The 23,481-nt window shown below is 39.3% G+C and overlaps 1 protein-coding gene and 1 pseudogene across 3 annotated transcripts in view; one reads left to right on the forward strand and one right to left on the reverse strand.

Annotated features, from left to right (window-relative positions):
• Positions 1-11,277: 11,277 nt before the first annotated feature.
• Positions 11,278-23,481, reverse strand: part of AIF1L (allograft inflammatory factor 1 like) — a 30,281-nt gene continuing 18,077 nt past the window's right edge. For 2 of the 3 annotated variants that reach the window (XM_074210900.1, XM_074210902.1), the window contains 3 exons: positions 20,424-20,465; positions 16,239-16,401; positions 11,278-14,398 (listed from right to left, as the gene is read on the reverse strand). In XM_074210900.1, the coding sequence (XP_074067001.1) occupies positions 14,311-14,398; positions 16,239-16,401; positions 20,424-20,465 (293 nt within the window). In that variant the 3' untranslated portion in view covers positions 11,278-14,310. Of the gene's footprint in view, positions 14,399-16,238; positions 16,402-16,729; positions 17,199-20,423; positions 20,466-23,481 lie in introns of those variants that run through there. The other variant, XM_074210901.1, reaches the window with a different exon arrangement.
• Positions 16,977-20,096, forward strand: LOC141505437 (large ribosomal subunit protein P1 pseudogene; annotated as a pseudogene).

Here is a 23,481-nt window from a genome sequence, read left to right on the forward strand (position 1 = left end):
TTAGCTCTACCTATCCATGAGCAGTTGATACTTGCCCAGTTATTTAAATCTGCTTTAATTTGTGTGAGAAGTGTTTTATAATTTTTTCAAACATTTTATTTGTTTTCCAATTATATACAATAGTAAATTATACCCATCTTTTGTTCAAGACTCTGAATTCTACAATTTCCCCCCCCTTCCCTCCTCTCTCCCCTCCGAAGGCTGTCTGACAGTCTCTACATTGTTTCCATGCCATACATTGATGTAAATTGAATGTTATAAGTGTAAACATAAGAACAAACATAAACCCCCCTCCCCCCACCAAGAAGATGGGAAACCTCAAGAATAGAGAGAGAGAAAAAAAATTGTACTTCAATCTGTGTTCAAATTCCAATGGCCCTGTCTCTGGGGTGAGTTGCTTTCTTTATCATAAGTCCACCAGAGAAATTGCTTCTATATTTTCCCCACAGTTGCTATCACTAGCTGTATCTCCACTCTATTCCTCCCCACTCTCATTTATTCTATTCTTTCTCTCCTTTCATCCTGGCCCTGTCCAAAAGCATGTTGCATCTGAGTAGCCTCTCCCTTGATCTTTCCTCTCTTCTATCACCTATTCCCCCCTTCCCTCCCCCATTTCACCTCATCCCATCCCTTTCCTCCCATCCTTCTCCAGGGCAAGACAGATTTCCTCATGCTATTAAGTATGTATGCCATTTCAGATAGTCCAATAATTTTCAAATTATTTCTTCTGGATCTGTTTTCAAGGTCAGTTGTTTTTCCAGTGAAATAGTTTACCTTTTCTTCTAATTTCTGGCTTTTTTGGATGAGTTTTATTTCTTCCTGATTTCTTGCAAAGTCATCAGCTTCCTTCAGTTTCATTTTGTATTTGAAGGAGTTACTTTCTTCAGAGAGCTTTTTTATCTCCTTTTCCAGCTGACCAATTATGCTTTTTAAGGCATTCTTCTCCTCATTTGCCTTTTGTTTTGATTTTTCCATTAGGCCTAAACTGGTTTTTAACATATTATTTTCTTCATTATTTTTTGTATTTCTTTTACCAAGCTTTTGATTTGGTTTTCATGATTTTTCCACATTACTCTCATTTCTCCTCCCAATTTTTCCTCCACCTCTCTGAATTGCTTTTCAAAGTCTTTTTTGAGCTCATCCACAGTCTGTGCCCATTTTCTATTTCTCTTGGAGGTTTTGGATACCGAAGCTTTGATTTTGTCATCATCAGAGTATGTGTTTTGACCTTCCATAGGACTGAAGTAATTCTCTATGGTCAGATCCTTCTTTTCCTGTTGTTTACTCATTTCCTCAGCCCAAGACTAAATTACAGCACTTCCAAGGCTTTGGGATCATTTTTTTTGGGGGGGGAACACCCCACTGGGACCTTTATTCTTCCAAGGTCTTAAGCTCTCTAGCCCGTGCTTTGATATGTAGATGACCACAGCACTGCCCTCTGCACTGAAGCTATAAGGCAGGATACAGCTATCTTAGTAAGGAAGCCTAAACTGCACCCTGAGTTTAAGTGTAGGCAAACAGCAGAGTCCTGCCCCAGGAAGAACATAGAGATCTCTGCAGATTTTCCTTACCTTCTCTGGGGGTGCAGGATGCTTTCTCCTGATTCTCCCTGCAGGTTCTGTGGTAGGTGTTCCTCACTCCATACTCACCCAGTGCAGCAGAGTTCTCTCCTCTCCCCTTCAAGCTGTTGCTGGTGTTCTCTGGACTGGGCTGGACTGGGCTTTGCTGAGCTGGGCTGAGCTGCACAGTAGCATTTTTTCCCACCCCAGGTCCTGGTGAAGCACACCTTTCCTGTGGAGGTTCTAAGTTATCTTGGACTGGGAAAATGCAGTCTTTCTGTGGGTTCCGCCCCTCTAGATTTTGGCTAGAGCCCTTATTTGTTTGTTTTTGGGGGGGTTTGGGGGGTTGGAGTTGTCGGGGAATGCTGCCTTCATGCCACCATCTTGGCTCTGCCCCCCCCATAATTGTTTTCAAAAAGATTCTGAGTCTGTCTTGGCAAATAGAATCCCAAGTATTTTATATTGTCTGAGGTTACTTTGAATGGGATTTCTCTTTCTAACTCTTCCTGCTGTATCTTGTTAGACATATATAGAAATGTTGAGGATTTATGAGGGTTTATTTTATAACCTACAACTTTGCTAAAATTGCTAATTGTTTCCAGTAGTTTTTTGGTTGATTTCTTGGGATTCTCTAGGTAGACCATCATGTCATCTGCAAAGAGTGAAAGCTTTGTTTCTTCCTTCCCAGTTCTAATTCCTTCAATTTCTTTTTCTTTTCTAATTGCTGAAGCTAACATTTCCAATACAATATTGAATAGTAGTAGATAGTAGTAGAGCCTCTAGCCTTTCCTCATTGAATATAATGCTTGTTAATGGTTTCAGATAGATACTGCTAATTATTCTAAGGAACAGTCCATTTATTCCTACACTCTCTAGTGTTTTTAGTAGGAATGGATGCTGTATTTTGTCAAAAGCTTTTTCAGCATCTATTGATATGATCATATAATTTCTGATAGGTTTGTTGTTGATATAATTGAGTGTACTAACAGTTTTCCTAATATTGAACCAACCCTGCGTTCCTGGAATAAATCCTACTTGATCATAATGTATTATCCTAGTGATGACTTGTTGTAATCGTTTTGCTAAGATTTTATTTAGGATTTTTGCATCTATATTCATCAGGGAGATAGGTCTATAATTTTCTTTCTCTGTTTTAACTCTTTCTGGCTTAGGTAACAGCACCATATTTATTTCATAGAAAGAGTTAGGCAGAGTTCCATCCTTCCCTATTTTTCCAAAGAGTTTATATAGAATTGGAACCAATTGTTCCTTAAATGTTTGGTAGAATTCGCTTGTGAATCCATCAGGCCCTGGAGATTTTTTCTTAGGGAGTTCAATGATGGCTTGTTGAATTTCTTTTTCTGAGATAGGGTTGTTTAGGTATTTAATCTCTTTTTTCATTTAACCTGGGCAACTTATATTTTTGTAAATATTCATCCATTTCACTTAGATTATCAAATTTATTGGCACAGAGTTGGGCAAAATAATTTCGAATTATTACTTTAATTTCCTCCTCATTGGTGGTAGGTTCACCTTTTTCATTTATGATACTAGAAATCTGGTTTTCTTCTTTCTTTTTTTTTAATCAAATTGACCAGAGGTTTATCAATTTTATTGGTTTTTTCATAATAACAACTTTTGGTTTTATTTATTAATTCAATAGTTTTTTTGTTTTTGATTTTATTAATTTCTCCTTTAATTTTTAGAATTTCTAATTTGGTATTTAATTGGGGATTTTTGATTTGTTCTTTCTCTAATTTTTTTAGTTTCATGTTTAGTTCATTGATTTCCTCTTTCTCCAATTTATTCATGTAAGCATTTAAAGCTATACTCTATCCCCTGAGGGTCACTTTGAATGAATCCCATAGATTTTGGTATGTTGTTTCATCATTATTATTATCATTATCTAGGTTAAAATAGTTAATTCTTTCTATAATTTGTTTTTTGGTCCACTCATTTTTTAAAATGAGGTTATTCAGTTTCCAATTTGTTCTGGGTCTATATCTCCTTGGCCCAATATTGCATATGACTTTTATTGCATTGTGATCTGAGAAATATGTATTCACTATTTCTGCCTTTCTGTAGTTTATCATTAGGTTTTTATGTCCTAGTACATAGTCAATTTTTGTATAAGTTCCATGTATTGCAGAGAAAAATGTATATTCCTTTCTGTCCCCATTAAGTTTCCTCCATAAGTCTACCATATCTAATTTTTCTAACAATCTATTTACCTCATTAACTTCTTTCTTGTTTATTTTATGATTTGATTTATCTAGATCTGAGAGTGTGAGGTTGAGGTCTCCAACTAGTAGAGTTTTACTGTCTATGTCTTCCTGCAGTTCTTTCAGCTTCTCCTCTAAGAATCTGGGTGCTGTCCCAATGGGTGCATATATATTCAGTATTGAAATAACTTTATTGTCTATGCTACCTTTTAGGAGGATAAAGTTTCCTTCCTTATCTCTTTTAATGCTATCTATTTTTGCTGCTGCTTTGTCTGAGATAAGGATTGCCACCCCTGCTTTTTTTTTACTTCAGCTGAAGCAAAATATATTTTGCTCCAACCTTTTACCTTTACTCTTTATGTATCTCTCTGCTTCAAATGAGTTTCTTATAAGCAGCATATTGTAGGATTCTGCTTTTTAATCCACTCTGCTATTTGCTTACATTTTAAGGGAGAGTTCATCCCATTCACATTCAAAGTTATGATTACTAATTCTTTATTGCCCTCCGTGCTATCTGCCCTCTGCTTGTATTTTCCCCCTTCCCCCCTTATCCATATTTCCCAGTATTTTATTTCTGAATACCACCCCCTTCAGTGTTTTTGCCCTCCTATATCACCCCCTCCCCTTTCTTTCTCCTCTCCCTTTTTCCCTTCCCTTCATTTTGTTGGTTACCCTTTTTTCCCCACTCCCCTTCCCTTTCTCCATCCCCCCTCCCCTTTCCCCCTTTTAATACTTGAAAGGTTAGATGTTTTATAAGTTAACTGAGTAAGTATAGGTTGACTTTAAGCCAAGTCTGATGAGAAGAAGATTCAGGTGTTTCTCATCTGCTCCCCTCTTCCCCTCTATTACTGCAGGTATTCTATACCTCTTAGTGTAATGAGATTTACCCCATTCAGTCCCCTCCCTCCTCCTGTCTCTTTCCTGTCCCCCTTTTTAAGGAGGTAGTGTTTTTTTTTAGATCATTCTGAGTCATAGAAAATTCTGATTATCTGTCACTTATAGTTAAATATATTATATCTAATAGAGTTAAAATTCTTGAGAGTTATTAGAGTCTTTCTCCCAAGTGGGGTTAAAGCCAGTTATATCCCGTTAGATAGCAGTCTCATGGATAGATCATGAATGTCCATCATTTCTGGCTAGGTATATTCTCTCTGTTAGAGTTACAATTCTCAAGATTCATGAGAATCTTTTTCCCCATGCTGGGATATAGCCAGTTTCAACTTACTGGATAGCAGTTTTTCCCTTTTACCACCCCCCCCCCTTCTTTTACCTTTTCATGTGTCTCTTGAACCTCCTGTTTGATGTCCAAATTTTCTATTTAACTTTGGTCTTTTCATCAGGAATTTTTAGAAATCTTCCATTTCATTAACTGTCTATCTTTTTCCCTGGAAGAGAAGGCTCAGCTTTGCGGGATAGTAGATTGTTGGCTGCATTCCAAGCTCCCTTGCTCTTCAAAATATCTCATTCCAGGCCCTTGGATCCCTTAATGTTGATGCAGCCAGGTCCTGAGTGATCCTTACTGTGGCTCCTTGATATTTAAATTGTTTCTTTCTGGCTGCTTGTAGCATTTTCTCTTTTATCTGATAGTTCTAGAATTTGGCCACAACATTCCTTGGTGTTTTCATTTTAGGATCTTTTTCTGGAGGGGATCGATGTATTCTTTCAATAACTACTTTGCCCTCCAGTTCCATGATATCAGGGCAGTTTTCCATTACTAGATCCTGTAATATTAAGTCCAGGCTTTCTTTCTCTTCAGTGTTTTCAGGAAGTCCTATAATTCTCAGGTTGCCCCTCTTTGATCTATTCTCAAGGTCAGTGGTTTTGTTGATGAGGTATTTTACATTTTCTTCTATTTTTTCTATTATTTGATTTTGTTTAACTGGCTCTTGCTGTCTCATGGAGTCATTAGTTTCTGCAGACTCCATTTTTTTTTTAGGGAGGAGTTATCTTCATTAACCTTTTGCAACTCCTTTTCCAATTGGTCAGTTCTACTTTTGAAAGAGCTTTCCATTTGACCAATTGAGGTTTTGAGAGAATTATTTTCTTTTTGCATTTGCCCAATTGAGGATCTGAGAGAATTATTCTCATTTTGTAATTGTCCAGTTGTATTTTCTAAGGATTTGTTTTCTTGTTGCAAGGTATTAATTGTCTCTCCCAAATTTTCCAGTTGATTTTTAAGCTCCTTCCTTATTTCTTCAAGGAAGTCTTTCTGTGCTGAAGACCAGATCGTACTCTCCTCAGATGTTCCAGGTCTTTCTGAGTTAGGGTCTTTCTCTTCCAATAATTTTTCTATGGATCCACCTTTCTGCTGACCCTTCTTCATTTTGCTAAGACCTTGAGTTGGGGAGGGGTTGGTTCACAGGGGCTTGGGATCGCTAAAGGCTTTACTCACTGAATGCAATTTCTCTGGCTGGCCAGTAGGAGGTGCTGGTTGCTTTCTCTGGAGTGTCTGTGACCTTGATTGAGGCCTTCTCCCTTTGCTTGTAGGGAGGAGTTGGAGCTATTGCATTCTTTTGCCTTCAATCAATGGTGGACTTTACTCTAGCCTGAGGTCATGCCTTGAGATTGTGAGCTGTGCTGATTCTTCTGCTCACACACCTGGGTCTGAGGCAGAATTAGTCTGCAAATGTTTGTTCTGGGAAGAGGCCTCAGCTGTAATGGAGGCATGGACTCAGAGTTCCTCAGACCAGAGGAGCCCAGGGATGGAGTCTGCAGCTCTCCTGCACCGGAACTCTCCTCCCCCCCCCCCCACCCTTTTGGCAAGCTCCAGAGGGACAGCTCCAACCCTAGTGCCTCTGCTCCTTAGTTGACTCAAGCCTCTGCTGTCTAGCCCCACTGCTGATCCAGCAGGTCCAGCTCTTGGGCCCTTAGACTCCTGGCTCCACTTCAGCTGCTAATCTGGCTGATCTGGGGATGAACTGCCCTCTGGGCCCAGACTCACCGGCCCAAATTTGGCCAATGTGCTGCTGTCAGAGACAAATCTTGAGGTAGATGTTCTTTCTCCTGGCTTTTCTTTCTGGGTTTTGTGGATCGGATTTCTGTTAAGAGGTTTTTTCATATGATAGATGGGGAAAGATCAGGAGACTTTAGAACTGTGCCTGTCTTCACTCTGCCATCTTGGCCGGAAGTCCTGAGCTGGATTTTAAAGACTGGGAATTAGGAATAAAATTAACAACTGACATTCTTTAGAACCTCAAAATTTGCAAAATCATTTACGTAAATTTTCTTGTTTCAAATGAGACAAGATTTAGGCAATGATAGAGAAAGGCAGAGGTTGTGTTCAGATCTTTATAGTTCTTATTGTTGAGTAGCCTTTTTCAAGTCTTGTCTTCATTATTCCATTTGGGAGTTTTCTTAGTAAAGATAATGGAGTAGTTCATCATTTTCTTCTCCAGATCATTTTACAAAGGAGAAAACCAAGGCAAATAACTTGTCACACAATGTTTGAAGATGAATCTTCCCTGACTCCAGTCCTAACACTCTACCTACTTTAATACCTAGCTCCCATCCAGGGCCTTAAAAGTCATGCATCCTAACACCTTAATTTTCCAATAGAAAATACTCAGTCTTAAAAAGGTTGTCATTCCCAAGGTCACATGGTTGAAAGCAGCAATTTTGGGCTTAGAACCCTGGTCTTTTAAATACAAAACCAGTACTTTTTCCACTGCACCCAACATACTGGGCCAAGTGATGACAGTATTGATGACAGTATTTATCCTTTGTACTCAAAGAAGGACATGACATCAGATAGGTGATGCCAATGTAAAGTGAGGGGGTGGGTATAAGTCACCAGCCTCACTTTTTCCTTCAGAGTCATCTGCGCCCAGTGGCCAGAAATGAATCAGGACTACTGGAGATGGCCCCGATGTGAGGCAATCAGAGTCAATTGACTTGCCCAAGCTCACACAGCTAGCACAGATTAGAATTCCCATCCTCCTGACTCTCAAGACCAGTGCTCTATCCACTGTACCACCTAGTTTGCCCCTAGCTGGGGCAAATAGTCTATTCTTGACTGAGCAATAGAGTAGGTAAAAGAAAATAAGAGTTAAAACTCTAGCTTGTAGATGACATTGAATATAAAACTGAATTTGAATGTAGAAGCCAGCAACCTTTGCAAGGTTTTGAACAATAGTGAAATAATGAGTATATCTTTGGATAAGGAGTATGTTTGGGAGTAGGGATGGATTGGATTTGGAAGAGGAATTAGGGAATATTGAAACTGGACCTTGATTTGAGTTTCCATAAGGTTGGAAGTGGGCAGGAAGAAAGGGAGAAAGGCTAATTTAAGTGAGGGGGAACCATGTAAGCATAATAAGGGTGTACAAAGTACAAAGCAAGGTTGAAGGATAACAAGTTGACTAGTTTTGTCTTTGTGCAGATAGGGGTACTTGTAGATATGATGGAAAGAATTAGATTGTGGAGAACTTTTAATATCAGACAAGTCAATTAACTTCCTTTGCCATTGGTTTTCCTTCTGAAAAATGAAAGGGTTGGATATAATTAGGAGTTCTTAACCTAAGAACTATAGACAGCCAAGGGATCACTGGATAGATTGGGGGATGCTGGTGGATGTGAACTTGATTGGGAAAAAAATATATCTTTATTTTTTGGTTTCCTTTATGTAATACTTTGTATTTTATTTTAAAAACATTCCTCTGAGAAAGGGTTCATAGACTTCACCAGATTGCCAAAAGTTAAGAATTCCTGGTCTAAATGATCTCTAAGTAGTCTTTCTAGCTCTAAAATTCTGTGAATACTTTATTCTGTGAGCAGTAAAGAATCCTTGAAGATTGGGGCGGCTAGATGGCATAGTGGATAAAGCACAGGCCTTGGAGTCAGGAGTACCTGGGTTCAAATCCGGTCTCAGACACTTAATAATTACCTAGCTGTGTGGCCTTGGGCAAGCCACTTAACCCCACTGCCTTGCAAAAAAAAAAGAATCCTTGAAGATTTTTGAGAATGCATTATTAGAGGAATATATTAGAAAGATTAATCTTCTTAATATACTATGTAAGACTGGGGTAGAGGGTGACTTAGAAAAGGCAAGCCTACCAGCCAGGAGACTGGTCAATAGTCAGAGTATGGTGTCAGTTGAGAGACCATGGAAGATATCTCAGAAGGACAGAATTTCACATTTGCATGGGATCTCAAAGGACCATTAGCGCATACCAGAATAAGAATTTTTTTATAGTAGCTTCCACTTGAGGCTATCCAGGCTTGGAAGTCTGCTTTTCAAAGCAGCCCATTCCACTTCTGGACAGCTCTGTTAAGTTAAAGAAGTTAAGGAAGTTCCACTTCACTCCAACTTTCACTCGTTGTTCCTAGTTTTGCCCTTGAGGCCACCTTTCTCTTCTACCTCTTGGTCTCAATCAGCCAATCAATAAACATTTGTTACTTTTACTATGTGCTAAGCACTCTGTAAGCACTGAAGTGGCAATGGATAGAACACTAACCCTGAAACCTGGAAGACCTGAGTTCAAATCCGACCTCAGACATTTACTTAGATGGTGTTGCCCTACACGATAATAGAGAAGGTAGGAGGAAGGTCTTAAGGAGAAAGATAATATGTTCTATTTTGGACATACTTAATTTAGGATATCTACTTCCCCTCTTAGTTTAAGATAGCTGAAAGGCATTTGGAGACATGACATTGGGGGTCAGCAGAGAGTTTGGGGTAGGATAGTGTATTTGAGAATCATCAGCTTGGAGATGATAATTAAATCTATGACAGCCAATGAAGTCACATATTGAAGTAGTATAGCAGGAAAAGAAAATCAGAGTCAAGACAACCCTGAGCAACACCTTCAGTTAGAAAGCATGATTTGAAGGAGGATCCAGAAAAGGAGGCAGAGAAGGTGAAGTCAGATGGGTAAGAGGAAAAACAGGAGAGAATGGTATCCAGAAAAATCATGCTCAGGACAGATGCTGAAGATATTTGTCCTTCATTCTCAAATGACATCAGGGAGGTAATGCCATGACAAGTACATGACCAAGCACATGAACTGGATTTGAGTGGGGTGGGGGGGAGCTGTAAGAAGACATGATCTGAAAGAGGATCCAGCAAAGGAGACAGAGGAGAGGTCAGATGGGTAGGAGGAGAATCAGGAGAGAATATTATCAAGAGTATCAAGGAGAGAATGACCATCAGTGTTAAAGGCTGAGGCTACTAGTTAATGTAGAACTTTATAAGAGATTAATGCCTTTAAATATGATTTTCAATCAAAATCTGGTTAAACCAAAGGAAAGAAAAATGTGAAAAGCATTTACATAATATCTATTGCCAGGTCACTGTGCTAAGCACTTTTAACAAATATTACTTCATTTAATCTTCAGAACAAACCCACCAGGTAGGTTTTATTAACTCCATTTTAGAGTTTTCATGTAGAAACTGAGGCAAATAAAGCTTAAGTAACTTGCCCAAGATCACATAGCAAGTAAAATATATATTTTATTCAGATCTCTCTGACTCCAGGGCCAGTACTCTTTGCTCTGTGCCACCAAACTGCCTCTGACTAAAGAGGGTAACACATTAAGACTTTATTAATGATTAACATCTTAATGTGAATTAGAGGATCAAAACTATTCAAAATCATAACTATTTCCCCTTGATCTGTCCTACTGCTAAGGGTGCATGAAAGTTTGAGGAGAGAGGTAGAGGAAAGACTTTATGTTATGTTTGTATTTTTTTTTTTATGTTTATATGAGAGGCATTGTGATGATAGTAGAGAGCACCCAGGACTTGAAATTAGGATACCTAGGTTGGAATCCTATTTCTAATACTTATGAACAACCTTACATGCCTTTACACTATACCATAATCTTTCATAGTCAAATTTTTATTTATAGCAATGGGGTTAAGTGACTTTCCCAGGGCCACACAGCTAAGTAATTAGTAAGTGTCTGAGGCCAAATTTGAACTTAGGTCATCCTGACTCAAGGGCTGGTGCTCTAGCTACTGCTCTATCTAGCTTCCCCAAGACCTGGATTTCAATCCTGCCTTTGTCATATGTAGATATGTGACCACTAACAAATCACTAAAGTTCTCAGTGACCCAGTTAACTTTTTAATACTTATTTTAGGGAAGAGTTGTTGAATTGCAAGGGTGAAATTTTCATCTCAGTGACTCCACACACTCAGTTCATTGGTACAAAAAAAGAATTCTCAACTCCTAGCTCAGTCACACTACTTTGTAAATGTTTGTGTATTTGAACTGAATATGAACATGAGCAATTCTCATTTCATCTTGATGATCTTCTGTTTCCTTAATGAGCACATTTATATATCCTACCTCACAGAATTGTTGTAGAAGGGAAAGGTGCATCAATGTTGTTGGTGAGATCTAGAGAGTGAGTTGAAATGGCAATGTGGTGAACATGGTTGGGGTCTCTCAATCCAAAGACACAGGGTGTTGAGGCAACTCCAGATGGGCAAGACTTCAGTTGTAAAACTGCATCAGGGCATATAACCAAAGCCCATTGTCAGTGGGCCCAGAGGTTCAAAAATGAACAAGTCAATGACCATTTTGTCCATTTTATTTTCAGTCTATAGAAGTGAACCACCCTCCCCAGTACTCTCCCCTCCCCAGACATACAAACACTTTGCTCAGTTCTGGTGAACTCATTTTTTTCAGTCACAGGAAAGGTTCCAAGCCCTTGGCAGAATCTAGTTGAGTTATAACTTGATCAGACTTGGTCTTTCGAAAGTTAAAAGTCAGGATATGAAAGTTCAGAGCTTATAAGTCCAAGGCAGGAAAGGTGAGCCCCAGAGGCAAGGGGCAGCTCTTCAGATCCATCCAAGGTATCACCCTTCACACAAATGGCTCTTTGTGAGAGGCAATTCCAACATGTTCTGAGTCTCAAAGAGCCGTGGAGAAGGAAAGTGATGGATTTTATCAGAGATGACCCCTTTCAAAGAGTATGAATTCCTTCTCTGACTCCTCTGCTCTTCTCAGAGCTTGTGAGCAATTCATTTGCTCCCATTTCTTGGAGAAAGTAGAAGGAAAAGATCCCCAGGGCTTTCCTGGGGTCATAGAAAGCCACAGAACCCGCTGAAAGAAGCCCAGCTCCTTCTTTCTTTCTTTACTTCTAAGGGAGAATCATTTTCAATGTATCTGATTGGGATGCCAAAACAGACTTCATCTTGCCTAAAGCACATCCCAGGGAAAGAGACAACAATTTAAAGGAGATGGGGGGGAAGGAAGAAGGGGCAATATTTCTAGTCAACTGCTAGCTCTGTTGGTTGTCTTAAGGAAATAATAATAAGGGTGGAATTTATAAGTAATACTTCAAAGGTTAAATTTCAACCATGTCTGCACAAAGTGGCAGCTACTTAGCCAAAATTCAACCTCATAGCCAAAAAGGTTTCCTTGCTCCTGAACCTGTCAGGATCAGGATCAGGTAGGCTCACATACAACAATGGCATGTCTCTCTCTCTCTCAGCTTAATCACCCTACCTCCAAACTAATTCAGAAAGTTCTTTGCTCAGCAGCATCCATCACAATTAAGACTGGAGTAAGGCACAACACAGGCCAAACCCTACTCAGAATGGGGGACACTTTTCATATTCATAAATATGACTACTTACATTTTTATCTTCCTTTCCCTCCCAGAGCTGGTTTTAACACCAAATAATCCAGGAACACATATCCACTTTCACTACACCAAAGGGGATCTAGCTAGTAGCAGAGTCCATCTTTGTTACTTTTTCTACAGAACTCTAGTTATGCCTTTCTTGGTAAAGACATCCATGCTGGCATTCCAAGATTACCTGCTACTCTGGAGTTCAGATAGCCATCCTGTCATGCTGCTTATGGTGGGTCAATTCTATATATATTAAGTTCCTTCTATAGGCCAAACTGACACGTTTTCGGGGCCCCCCACAAGGCCAGGCAGCTCAGACTTAAGGGCACTGCCTGTTAACCATGGATCAAGAGACTAAACTTGCAATTTCCTACAAAAGTTTCAAAGGTTTCTCTTGCTGAAGCTTAAGTTGGCAGGAGACAGAGAGGTCTGGAGTAAGATGGAAAGCCCAGTCATCTTCCCCTAGGATGGGATTTATACAGAGCATATACCTAGACTTTCTTTCTGGCTACCTCTCTCTCTCCTTTTCTTTCACAAAAAAACAGTTCTAGTCTCAATCATGACTAACATGGAGGTTGAACTAGAGGATCTCCAGTTCTAATATTCCATGTTCCAAAAATCCCTTTTAGCTCTAACTTTCTGTTTCTATAATATGATACCTTAGGGATACATCACAGATATCCCGCTCAGAGAAACCAGAGGGACAATTTAAAAACAAAGGTCAGATAAGGTCTTCAGGACACTAGACCTTTGCTATCAAGAAGCATTAAAATTTTCTGCAGAGAGTAAAAAAAAAACCAGTCAGGTCATGGCCACAAGGACTCCCTCCTCTCCCCCAGGGTTCCAATGCTAATTCTTCATAGAGAGTCAGATGTAAATTTTGGTCTTGGGATTTCTCAGTTCCCCACACGCCTCTGATACTGTTTTCAAGATGTTCCCTTGACATGGGACTGAGACTGTGTTGTTTCCCTATGGTACACACATCTTTGGAGTTAGAAGAAAGACCTCCAAAAGTCCTCTCATCTTTTTTGTCCCTAGAAGAGACAGCATTCAGTCTGGTCCAATAGCATGCTATTCCACTCAGGGTCATTATTGACTCCTGGAGGTATTCACTTCCAGAGAGCAAAATCCCAAAGGTAACTTTCTGGTGAGACTCCGTTGGGTCCAACTTTTTAGTTCTTTCTTCCATACCCTCCTCCTTTCTCAATCTGGTAACTTGATTTCAGCACCTTTACTTTCCTTCACTCATGATGATAGCAGTTGGGACTTAAAGCTAACAAAAGATTACAGAAGACCTGGATCATCCCAAATGAAAATGATGACTGGCAGGAGCTCTAGAAGGCAGAGAGGGCTAGGGGCAGCCAGAATCCCAGGCAAATGGGGAAAACCTTAGTGGTTGTCAGCTGTTTTGCCTAGGCTCCTGGGCTTCTAGCATGCTATCCATGGAGAAAGCATTTATTTCATCAGGAAGCCAGATTCCTGATGGGGACATTAAAAGGCAGGTAAAGTGAAATTCTGGCTCAGATCATCCCCAAAACTTCTAGCAGAAGTGGGAAGATATATACAGGTTCTAAATCTAAATCCCTTACCTCACTATGGAGTGCACCTAATCTCACCCAGAGACCTCAAGGTAGAAAGGAAATAGTGGTCTCCAAGGATGGCTATTTGGTTTGACAGTGATATCCCAACATTCATCTCAGGTCAGATGAGCCCTTCTGCAAAAGAAGGGAGGGACCAAAGGCACTGGATTCCTCCCATTTCTAACTCCCCTAAGGCAGATTAGTTTGTGCCTTAAAAAAAAAATCACTAAACTTTCTAATGTAAAAAAAAAAGAAAAACCAAGGAGCAAACAAAAACACAAAGCATTAAAGAACAAACAAGAAAAGGAGACACAAGAATACCAGCTGAGAGCTGGCTGGGGAGGAAGGCAGGCAGGCAGAGCAGGGACTTTCAGGGCAGACTGGCAATGTCCCTCTCAGGAGGAGGGCCAACTGGCTTGGGGGCACTCTCGTTGGCTTTTCCTTCAAACATCATGACTCTGTTGAAGATGGGGAAGAGGGAGAAAAGAAAAACTGGATTAGGTTGGTATAAATCTTCCTTGTATTAGGAACATGCCTTTTAGTTACAAAAACTTTTACATATGAACTCATAACAACAACCTTATGAAGGAATTACTCCCATTTTACGGGGGAATAAATTGAGACTCAAAGTGGTTAAGCAACTCATCCTCACATGGCTAGGTTTTGGAGGAGCAGAACTGATCACTAGTTTTCATGATAGAACATTGAAGTTGGGAGTAGGAAAACCTGGGTTCAAACCCCACCTTAAGCATGTATTAGACATGTGATCCCTTGAACCCTTCCCAGTGTCAAGATTCTTCTTTAAAATGGGGATAATGCAATTTCTGGGAGATTCCTAGTTGGGGCATGCTAGTTGAATTCCATGAAATTCCTGAGGTATTCAGGCATAGTATACATTTCATGGACCACCTAGCAAGCTTCAAAGTACACTGCACACCTTTAAGAGTCACTGGTCTGTGGGGAATGAAATCTCTGGCTCTGGTTCTTGACTTCTAGTGATCATGAGACTAGGAACAACCCATGTCTGGTTCAGCCCAGCACAGCCTGGGGCTGCTTAAGTGAAGGGCAGGGAGGCACTGAGATGGTAGGAGTCAGAGGGACTTAAATTACTACCTTCTGCTAATAAAAAGAATTGGCAGTTTCCAGCCTTTGCTATTTTGCACAGATTTAAAGAAACTAAAATTGGCAATGATCATTTCAGGAATAGCAATTTTACTAAAAGGATTATAGGGTGGTTTTTTGATTGTTGTTTTTTTGTTTTTTAAGGAAAGTCCAATTCTTGTTCTCTACAGGAACTAAGGCAACCTTTGAGAACTGAGTAGAATCATTGCTCTGCCTATGAAATGAGTGAGAGTCTGGGAGAGAGAAAAGGTCATGACATGAGTGGGAAGAGTATAATATCTGAATGGGAAGAGACTCTAGAAGTCCTCTAGTACAATTCTATTTTACAAATAAGGAAACTGAGACTCCAAGAGATTGGTTATATATCTATTAAACATCTGAAGCAGGATTTTGAACCCAGGTCTTTATGACTCCTAGACCAGCACCCTATTCACCATGATGTTTTGTTGTTGTTGCTGTTGTTCAGTCATCTTCAGTTGTGTCTGACTCTTTGTAACCCTAATTAGGGTTTTCTTAGCAAAGAAACTCATTTTACAGATGAAAAAACTGAGGCAAACAGGGTTACATGATTTGCCCTGAATCACAAAGCTGAAGTCAGATTTGAACTCAAAAATTTGAATCTTCCTGACTGCAGGCCTGGCACTTTAACCACTGTGTCACATAGCTGCCCATATGCCATACTACCTCTCAAATATAAATTTAAATAGATAGGGTCAGTACTTGGGTGTCAAAATGCTTAAATTATAGTAATTCCCATTTCTATCATGTATGAAAATTTCTAGAAGTTTGAAAGGGTATTAAGGTTTTGAAAGCACTATCTCATGGGATTCTCATCCCAACTCTCTTACTAAATTCTTGGATAAGTTGCTTCCCCTGACTTGATTACTCCTCTATAAGATGGGAGTTGAAGTAAATAATCTCTAAGATTCTCTCAGAGATGACATTCTTCCATTCTATGATGTCTCCAAATAACCATATTACACCTCTCTAAGGAAGAGAAACTAGGGACTGCATTGGGTGGATATTCAGTTCAGAGGTGAGGGCAGAGGCAGAAGAGCAGGGAGAGTAGTACCAGGGCTGGGGATGAACAAAAAGTCCCAAGTTAGGATATATGCTGGCACAGAATGGCTTTGGTTTTAGAGATTTGGGGAAGTGGATTTGGGGAGTGCTACTCACAGCTTGAGGACAGCTGAACGTTTCCCAAGCATCATATTCACGAAGTCCCGGTAGGAGATGGTATCACTGACTCCACCTGTCACCTCAGAGATTATTTTCTTCATCTCCAGATGGGTCTTTGGGACACCTAACTTCTCCATCATCCTTTTCAAGGACATCAGGTCTGCCAGGGGAAAAAGTAAATTTACTGAACTTGGACAGGCTATATTTGCAAGGAAGATGACTGGTGTAGAATACACATTTTCCTCTTCTCTTCTTGTCATTTCTTCTTCTGAAAGACAACAAGGTTGGTCTGAGGCCCACAAGTATCAAACCCAAGGCTGCTCTCTATATGGTTCAAGCCAGATTAAAAAGTGGGAAGTGTTTAATAAAATAAATAAAAATACAACATAGATATAAATTCCCAGTGCCTTTAGGACATAGTGTGTGGCACACTGAAAATTCTTGATAAATGCTGGCTATTTGATTGATTGATACTTATCTGTGAATACCTAAGTTCCTATTAAAACATAAATTCTTCACAGGCTGAGACTGGGTCTTTCCATCCCCACAGCAGAGCACAGGGTCTTGGGATCCAGGAGGTGCTTGCTGATGTAGTAGGTAGGAAGTTGCAGTAGGGATCATTTGTGCTTGCTGTTAACCCACTTCCTGCAGTAGAACCAGGTCTCTCTTGGTTGCAGCTTCTTTCTTAACTTCATAATAGTGGGAGCAGCAAGTTGGCAAGTTGACTTGTACTTGATGCAATTCAGCAGAACAGCAGGTGCCAGTTCCTCACAATGTCTCCCCCCACCCCCATGGGGAAGTGAAGGGCCACCTCCCCAGCTGGGAGGAACTGAGATGCCAAAAATACCACGCAGAGCAGGAAAACAAACAAGAAAAAAATGCAAGAAAAACAAAGAAGGCACACACACAGGCAAAGAACCCCCACCCCTTGTGGAGTTGGTGCTTTGGACAGAACCTCACCCCATCTCCAACCCCTTTCCCCTCCACCACCCTTGCTCTCTTTGAAAACAATGCCTTATTAGCAGTTATGGGAGGAAATTGCCAGGCGAGTTCCAAGGTTTTGGAAATAGAAACAGTGGCTCAGGATTCTCTCTCAAAATTTTCAACTTAAAATTTTATTGATATATTTTGATTTTTATATCACTAATTTCAATTAGTAATCTTAATCTTTCTACCTCTCAGAGTCATCCTATATGAGAAAGAATTCATTATTTATTTATTTTTAGGTTTTTGCAAGGCAAATGGGGTTAAGTGGCTTGTCCAAGGCCACACAGCTAGGTAATTAATTAAGTGTCTGAGACCAGATTTGAACCCAGGTACTCCTAACTCCAGGGCCGATGCTTTATCCACTGTGCCACCTAGCCACCCCAGAAATAATTTATTTTCAAGTATTTACTTTTTCAAAAGATCAGCCCTTTCTCTACCCCTTAACTTCCTACTTTTTCACTTTATAAAGGGACATTGGTGGCACTTTGCCTCCCTAGCTTTGTATCAAAAAATGAATGGAAAAATGCCATATTACCCTTCTCAAAATACATATTTCACATTTCATGAATATGCATATATGTGTGTGTGTGTGTGTGTGTGTGTGTGTGTGTGTGTGTGTGTGTGTATAGGTCAGGACCTGTGATTTCATCAGTATGGTGAATTCTCAGCAAGGGAATTCTCTTAACTAATGTATATCAACATCTGCTTCGCAACTTCACTGAATGAAAGACTTTGGGAATTGGTCAGGATCTTAGAAGCCACCTAGTTCAGTCCATATATGAAAGGAATCCTTACTGTAACTTCCTATCAAGTGGTCATCCAGCCCTGTCTTGAAGACTTCCAAAAACAAGGTCATGGCTTTTCCATGCCAGGCTAGGTAGCCCAGTTCACTTTTGGACATGTCTAGCCATTAACAAGTTTTTCCTTGACGATGAGCTGAAATTTTTCCTCCTTTCAAGATATTCAACCATTGCTCTTGGTTTTGCCCAGTGGGCCAATCAGAACAAATCTAGTCCCATCTCTAAGTAGCTCTTCAGATCCTTGAAGACAGCTCTTATGTCTCCCTTAGGTTTTTTTTTCTTCTCAAAGACAAACACACCCAGTTCCTTCACCTGATCCTCCTATAGCATCCTCAAGGCCTTTGCCTTCTAGATGCTTCTTAACCCGTGATTCCTGGAATTAAACACAATACTTCTTATGGACTCTAATGAGAAGAAAGTATACCTTCCTATTACTGGAAACCAGGACCCTCATAACTCAGCCCAGTATTGCACTGACTCTTATTAGCCTGCATTTGCATTAAAATTCTTCCCAGATCTCTTTTCAGAGTTATTCATTCCTCAAGGTCCTTTTGGAACCTAATTTTACATTCACTGTACTAGATATCTAATCAATTGATCAATAAATATTTATTAAGTACACAGAGGATTCAAAGAGAGGTAATGGATAGTCTCTGCCTTCAAAGAGCTTACAGTCTAATGGGAGAGACAACAAATAAATAGTGACAAAGCAAGTTATATACAGAATAAACAGGAGATCATTTAGTCTGGCATGATCTGTTCTTGATGAAGTCATATTTGTAATCATAGCTTCCATTTCTAGGTAATTGCCAATCAACTCGTTAATGATCTATTCTAGAATTTTCCCAGGAAGTCTAATGGTCTACAGTTTACAAGCTAATTGGCATGGAGGGTTGTCCAGGGGGCCATAGTTAGTTTGTGTCAGAAGCAAGACATTCTGAGACCAAGGCCTATTCTCTATCTACTGTGCGCAAGTGTTTAATTTTCTAAAACATTTTAAGTATGTCTATTTTTTTCAGGGGAGGTAATTGGGATTTAGTGACTTTCCCAGGGTCACACAGCTAATAAAATGTCTGAATCCAAATTTGAACTCAGGTCCTCCTGACTCCAGGGTCAGTGTTCTATCCATTATATTGCCTAGCTTCCCCTGTTTGATTATTTAAAAAGAAAATTGAGGGAAACTGTATGAGAACAGGAAGCTAAAGTTTTCTCCTTGTCTGCTGCTAAGATAACCATTCAATAGCCTTCATTCTCTATAGTTCCCTCTCAGATCTAAAATTTCAGGCAAACTGCTGAGTATGGAAATATAGATTTTAGAAGAAATGGAATAAGAAGGGAAGGGTATCAGTGATGGAAAATGCTAGACTTGGCTTCAGTGGCAATCAATCAGCTCCAGTTTGGAACTGGAAAAAACCCTGAAATGCTTCCTGGAGGCTAGAACTTCTTTTGAAATGGTATGAATGGAGGAAGGAAGAAAAGTTACAAAATGTAAATGTAGCTTTGATATCAGGAAAACTTTACAAAGTGTTGAGTTATCTAAAATGGAATGATCTTCTGTCTGAGATACTGGGTTCCTATGCTCCTTAAATGTTTTCAAGTAGCCCTCTCCTCAGTTGTCTGTAAGGTGCTCGGTTCTTCTTTGGAAGCTAAGGCTGTGTTGAGGTGACTCCACTTCAGCTGGCCACTAGCACCATTACAAACAAGTCTCCTCCATCCCCCGAAATGGCTCGCCTGCATCTACTCCGCCCTCATCCTTCACAAGGACGAAGTTACGGTCACGGTCACAGAAGATAAAATTAACGCTCTCATTAAAGCAGCAGGTGTGAATGTTGAACCATTCTGGCCTGGATTATTTGCAAAGGCTCTGTCTAATGTCAGTATTGGAAGTCTCATCTGCAATGTAGGAGTTGGTGGACCTGCCCCAGCAGCTGGTGGTGCTGCCCTTGCTGGAGGTGCTGCTCCTGCTAGTGCAGCTACCCCAGCTGAGGAGAAGAAGAAAGAAGAAGAAGCAAAAAAAGAAGAATCCGAGGAGTCTGATGATGACATGGGTTTTGGTCTGTTTGATTAATATTTTTAACATTAAATAAAGGGCTTAATTCAACTAAATATTTTTAACATTAAATAAAGGGCTTAATTCAACTAAAAAAAATGTTTTCAAGTAGAGGCTGGATGCCACTTGTCAGACATCAGTTGAATGAGTTGGTTAATGAAGTCACTTTTCCCTCTAATTTTATGATTCTCTCACAATCGTACCCATAGGATAGCTCAGTGTGGACTCTTACCCAACACCCTTGGGTATACTCCTTATATGCATCTATTTCCCTTCCCACCTTCTCTCTCCCTCACCCACCTTCACAATTTCCCAGCCTGCTTAGTCCTTAATGAATTGACTTACCAATTTCTCCTTCATTGTTCAAGTCAAACTCCATATACTTCTCTGGAAGATAGAGTAAGAGCTATGTTAGCAGGAGTCCAGGGAAAACAGCAAACACGAACTTCATCGAAAAGTCAGACTATCTCAATGTCAGTTGGCTCAGAGAAACACGAAAGGAGACAGCAGAAAGTACTGGACTGAGTCAGAAGACTTGGTTTCAAGTCCCAGATGTGTGACTGGGCAAATCACTTAATTTTGAGCCTTAATTTCTTCATCTGTGAAATAGGGATGATAATAATTATACTTCCTCATCTATTTCATAAGATTGTTATGAGGGAAACATTTTATATACCTTAAAGAATCACATAAATGTGAATTATTATTTTCTTGGCAGCCTACTCAGAGAAATTGCATTTTCTTTCATCCTTATTCATGTTACTCCACTGATGTCTAGTTTATTTTGAAATAAGGCATTTAGCCTCTCTGAGACACAGTTGTCCTTTCTGGACAGCAGAGGTAATATTACCTGCTTCCCCACCCACCCCCCAGTAATACTATGAAGATAAATAAGAAACTGTGGAGAAACAAGTCCATCTATTCATTACTGGTGAATTTGCAAACTTGCAGAATCTTTTTAGGGAACAATCTGGCAATGTGTAGTAAGTTATAAAAATAACACATCCTTCTACCCAGTCATTGGAAATATACCCTTAAAGAGTCATTTTTTAAAAAGCAATTTGTTAAAAAAAAAAAACCCTCAAAGCAATATTATATATATATATATATATATATATAATTGAAAAGCAAATAAAGAAACTGAAAAAAATAGTCTAAATGTCTAACAATAGGAGAATTATGTGTTAAATTATGATATATCAATATAATGGAATACTGTAAAGCATGAGTCCAATAAGTTAGAGGAAATAAAAAAACTTATAAGGAATTAGCATGGTAAAATGGAAAGAGTCCTGGATTCAGAGTCTGAGGTCTTGGAATTGAATCTTACCTCTTCACTTTCTATCTGTGATGTTGGATAAGTCTTTTTAATTTCTCTGTGCCTGGTTCTTTTTTTTTTTTTTAGTTTTTGCAGAGCAGTGGGATTAAGTGACTTGTTCAAGGTCACATAACTAGGTAATTATTAGGTGTCAGGTCCTCCTGACTCCTCCTGACTCCAGGGCTGATGTCCTATCCACTACAGCACCTACCTGCCCCTGCTCCTGGTTCTTTATCTATAAAATGATGGGCTTGAACAAATAGCTGCTAAGATCTCTTCCAGTTCTAGATTTATGATTCTATGACCCTAAAACCATTATAGAATAATGCCTAAGTGAACAAAGACAAACAAACCATGAAAAACAATTAAGAACAGAATACACTATATGAGCAAAATAAATGAAAAAAAATGAATTCTCATGTGGACTTAGAGACCTTTTTCATAAAATAGGCTATGAACTTAGTCTTTTTTAAAAAATTTTATTTTTAATTTATGGAATAAGACAAGCATTTCCATAACATAGTATAATAAAAAAAGATGATTGCACATTAAATTAAAAATCTATTACACAGAATTTGCTATTTCTTTTAAGTTTATAACAATCATGTAAATTCCTTTTTTTTTCCTGTCTAAAGTCAGAAAATTTAAAAAGATAGACACGAAGGAGATAAACTAAATATGAAAATTGAAAAATGTTTATCATACTTCACTGAAATTAATTAAAATGTAACTATTTACTAACCAAATTTAGTTGATTGTTTTAATTTTTAGTAATGTTTTTATTAAAACATTTAATTTTCAAAAAAAGTGATCACTGAGATGACACATAGGACATACTTTGAACCACTAGTTAACTAGCCTACTTATTTAAGATGATGAGGAGGAAAAAAAATGTAATGAGTTACCCAATTTCTCCTCTTTGGTCTCCTTTGCCAGGTTTTCATCTGTGTCATATCAGCTAACCAAGGATTTCTTCCAAGTTTTTGTCTTGAGCTTCTTTTCATTCTAAAATCTCTTACTTAGTAAACTCCTTGGCTCCCAAGTATCATCTGTATGCAGATGATTCCCAGACCTACACATCCAGTTTCTCTACTGAGTCACAGTCATGAAGCTCCAATTGCTTCTCAGATATCTCTAATGGGATGTCCTATAGGTATCTTAAAGTCAACATTCCCTCACCTTCTGAACTTTCCTAGTACAGTTAAGGTTACTGTCTTGCTTCAAGTCTCTCCTCCACTCAGAGATTAATGTGATTTTCCTAAAGGGCCAACCTGATTAGTTTAAACTTCAATGTCTCCCTATTACTTCCAAGATCAAATATTCACTACTCTGGCAGTGAATTCTTCATAACCTGCTTCCTCCCCACCTTTTCTGTTGTCTACATCTCTGGATTTTGCCACAATGACCCAGCTGCCTTATCACCCTGAAGCATCCCTCTTCTATGAAAGCCTCCCTTATCCACTGGAGTAATTCTTTTGGGTCCTTTATTTTGGAAATGGACACAAACAAGCTATGTATGCTTCATTCTCCTCCTGACTGTGCTTTTGACTCTCAGGACCTTACCACCATGTCCCCTTACATGGCACCTTCTCCAGTGTCCCTTCCTCCTCCCCTCCCCTTTTCACCTCCCTTTTATGCATCACCTCCCTTCACACTCCTCTTCTGCATTAAAATGCAAGTTCTTTGAGGGCAGGAATTGTTTGCTTTTGCTTCAATTTAGATTTCCAGATACTCAGTTTTCTTTCTAGGCCAAGCCTTGGCACTGACTGGCTCTCATGTCCACTCACTTCTCTCTCTTAAGTTTCCCTGGCTTACTTCAAGACTTGGCTCAAATCCAACTTTCCTAAGAGGTCTTTCCTGGTCATTCTAGCCCCTTCTCTTTGAGATTGCCTTCCACTTGTCCTATTTCTATGTGGTATATATCCAGTGCATGCATCCCCCTTTAGACTGTGAACTCCTTGTGGGCAGGGACTAGGATTTTTAGCTTTTCTTTGTGAGCCCATAATTTAGTACGTTGTAAATGATTAGTAAACATTTGTTGACCAACTTGTTAGCATATCATAAAGTTTATTTGCTTAGGGTCAA

The sequence above is a fragment of the Macrotis lagotis genome, chromosome 1 (assembly GCF_037893015.1).
Source record: "Macrotis lagotis isolate mMagLag1 chromosome 1, bilby.v1.9.chrom.fasta, whole genome shotgun sequence".
In the NCBI taxonomy this organism is placed as follows: Eukaryota; Metazoa; Chordata; class Mammalia; order Peramelemorphia; family Peramelidae; genus Macrotis; species Macrotis lagotis.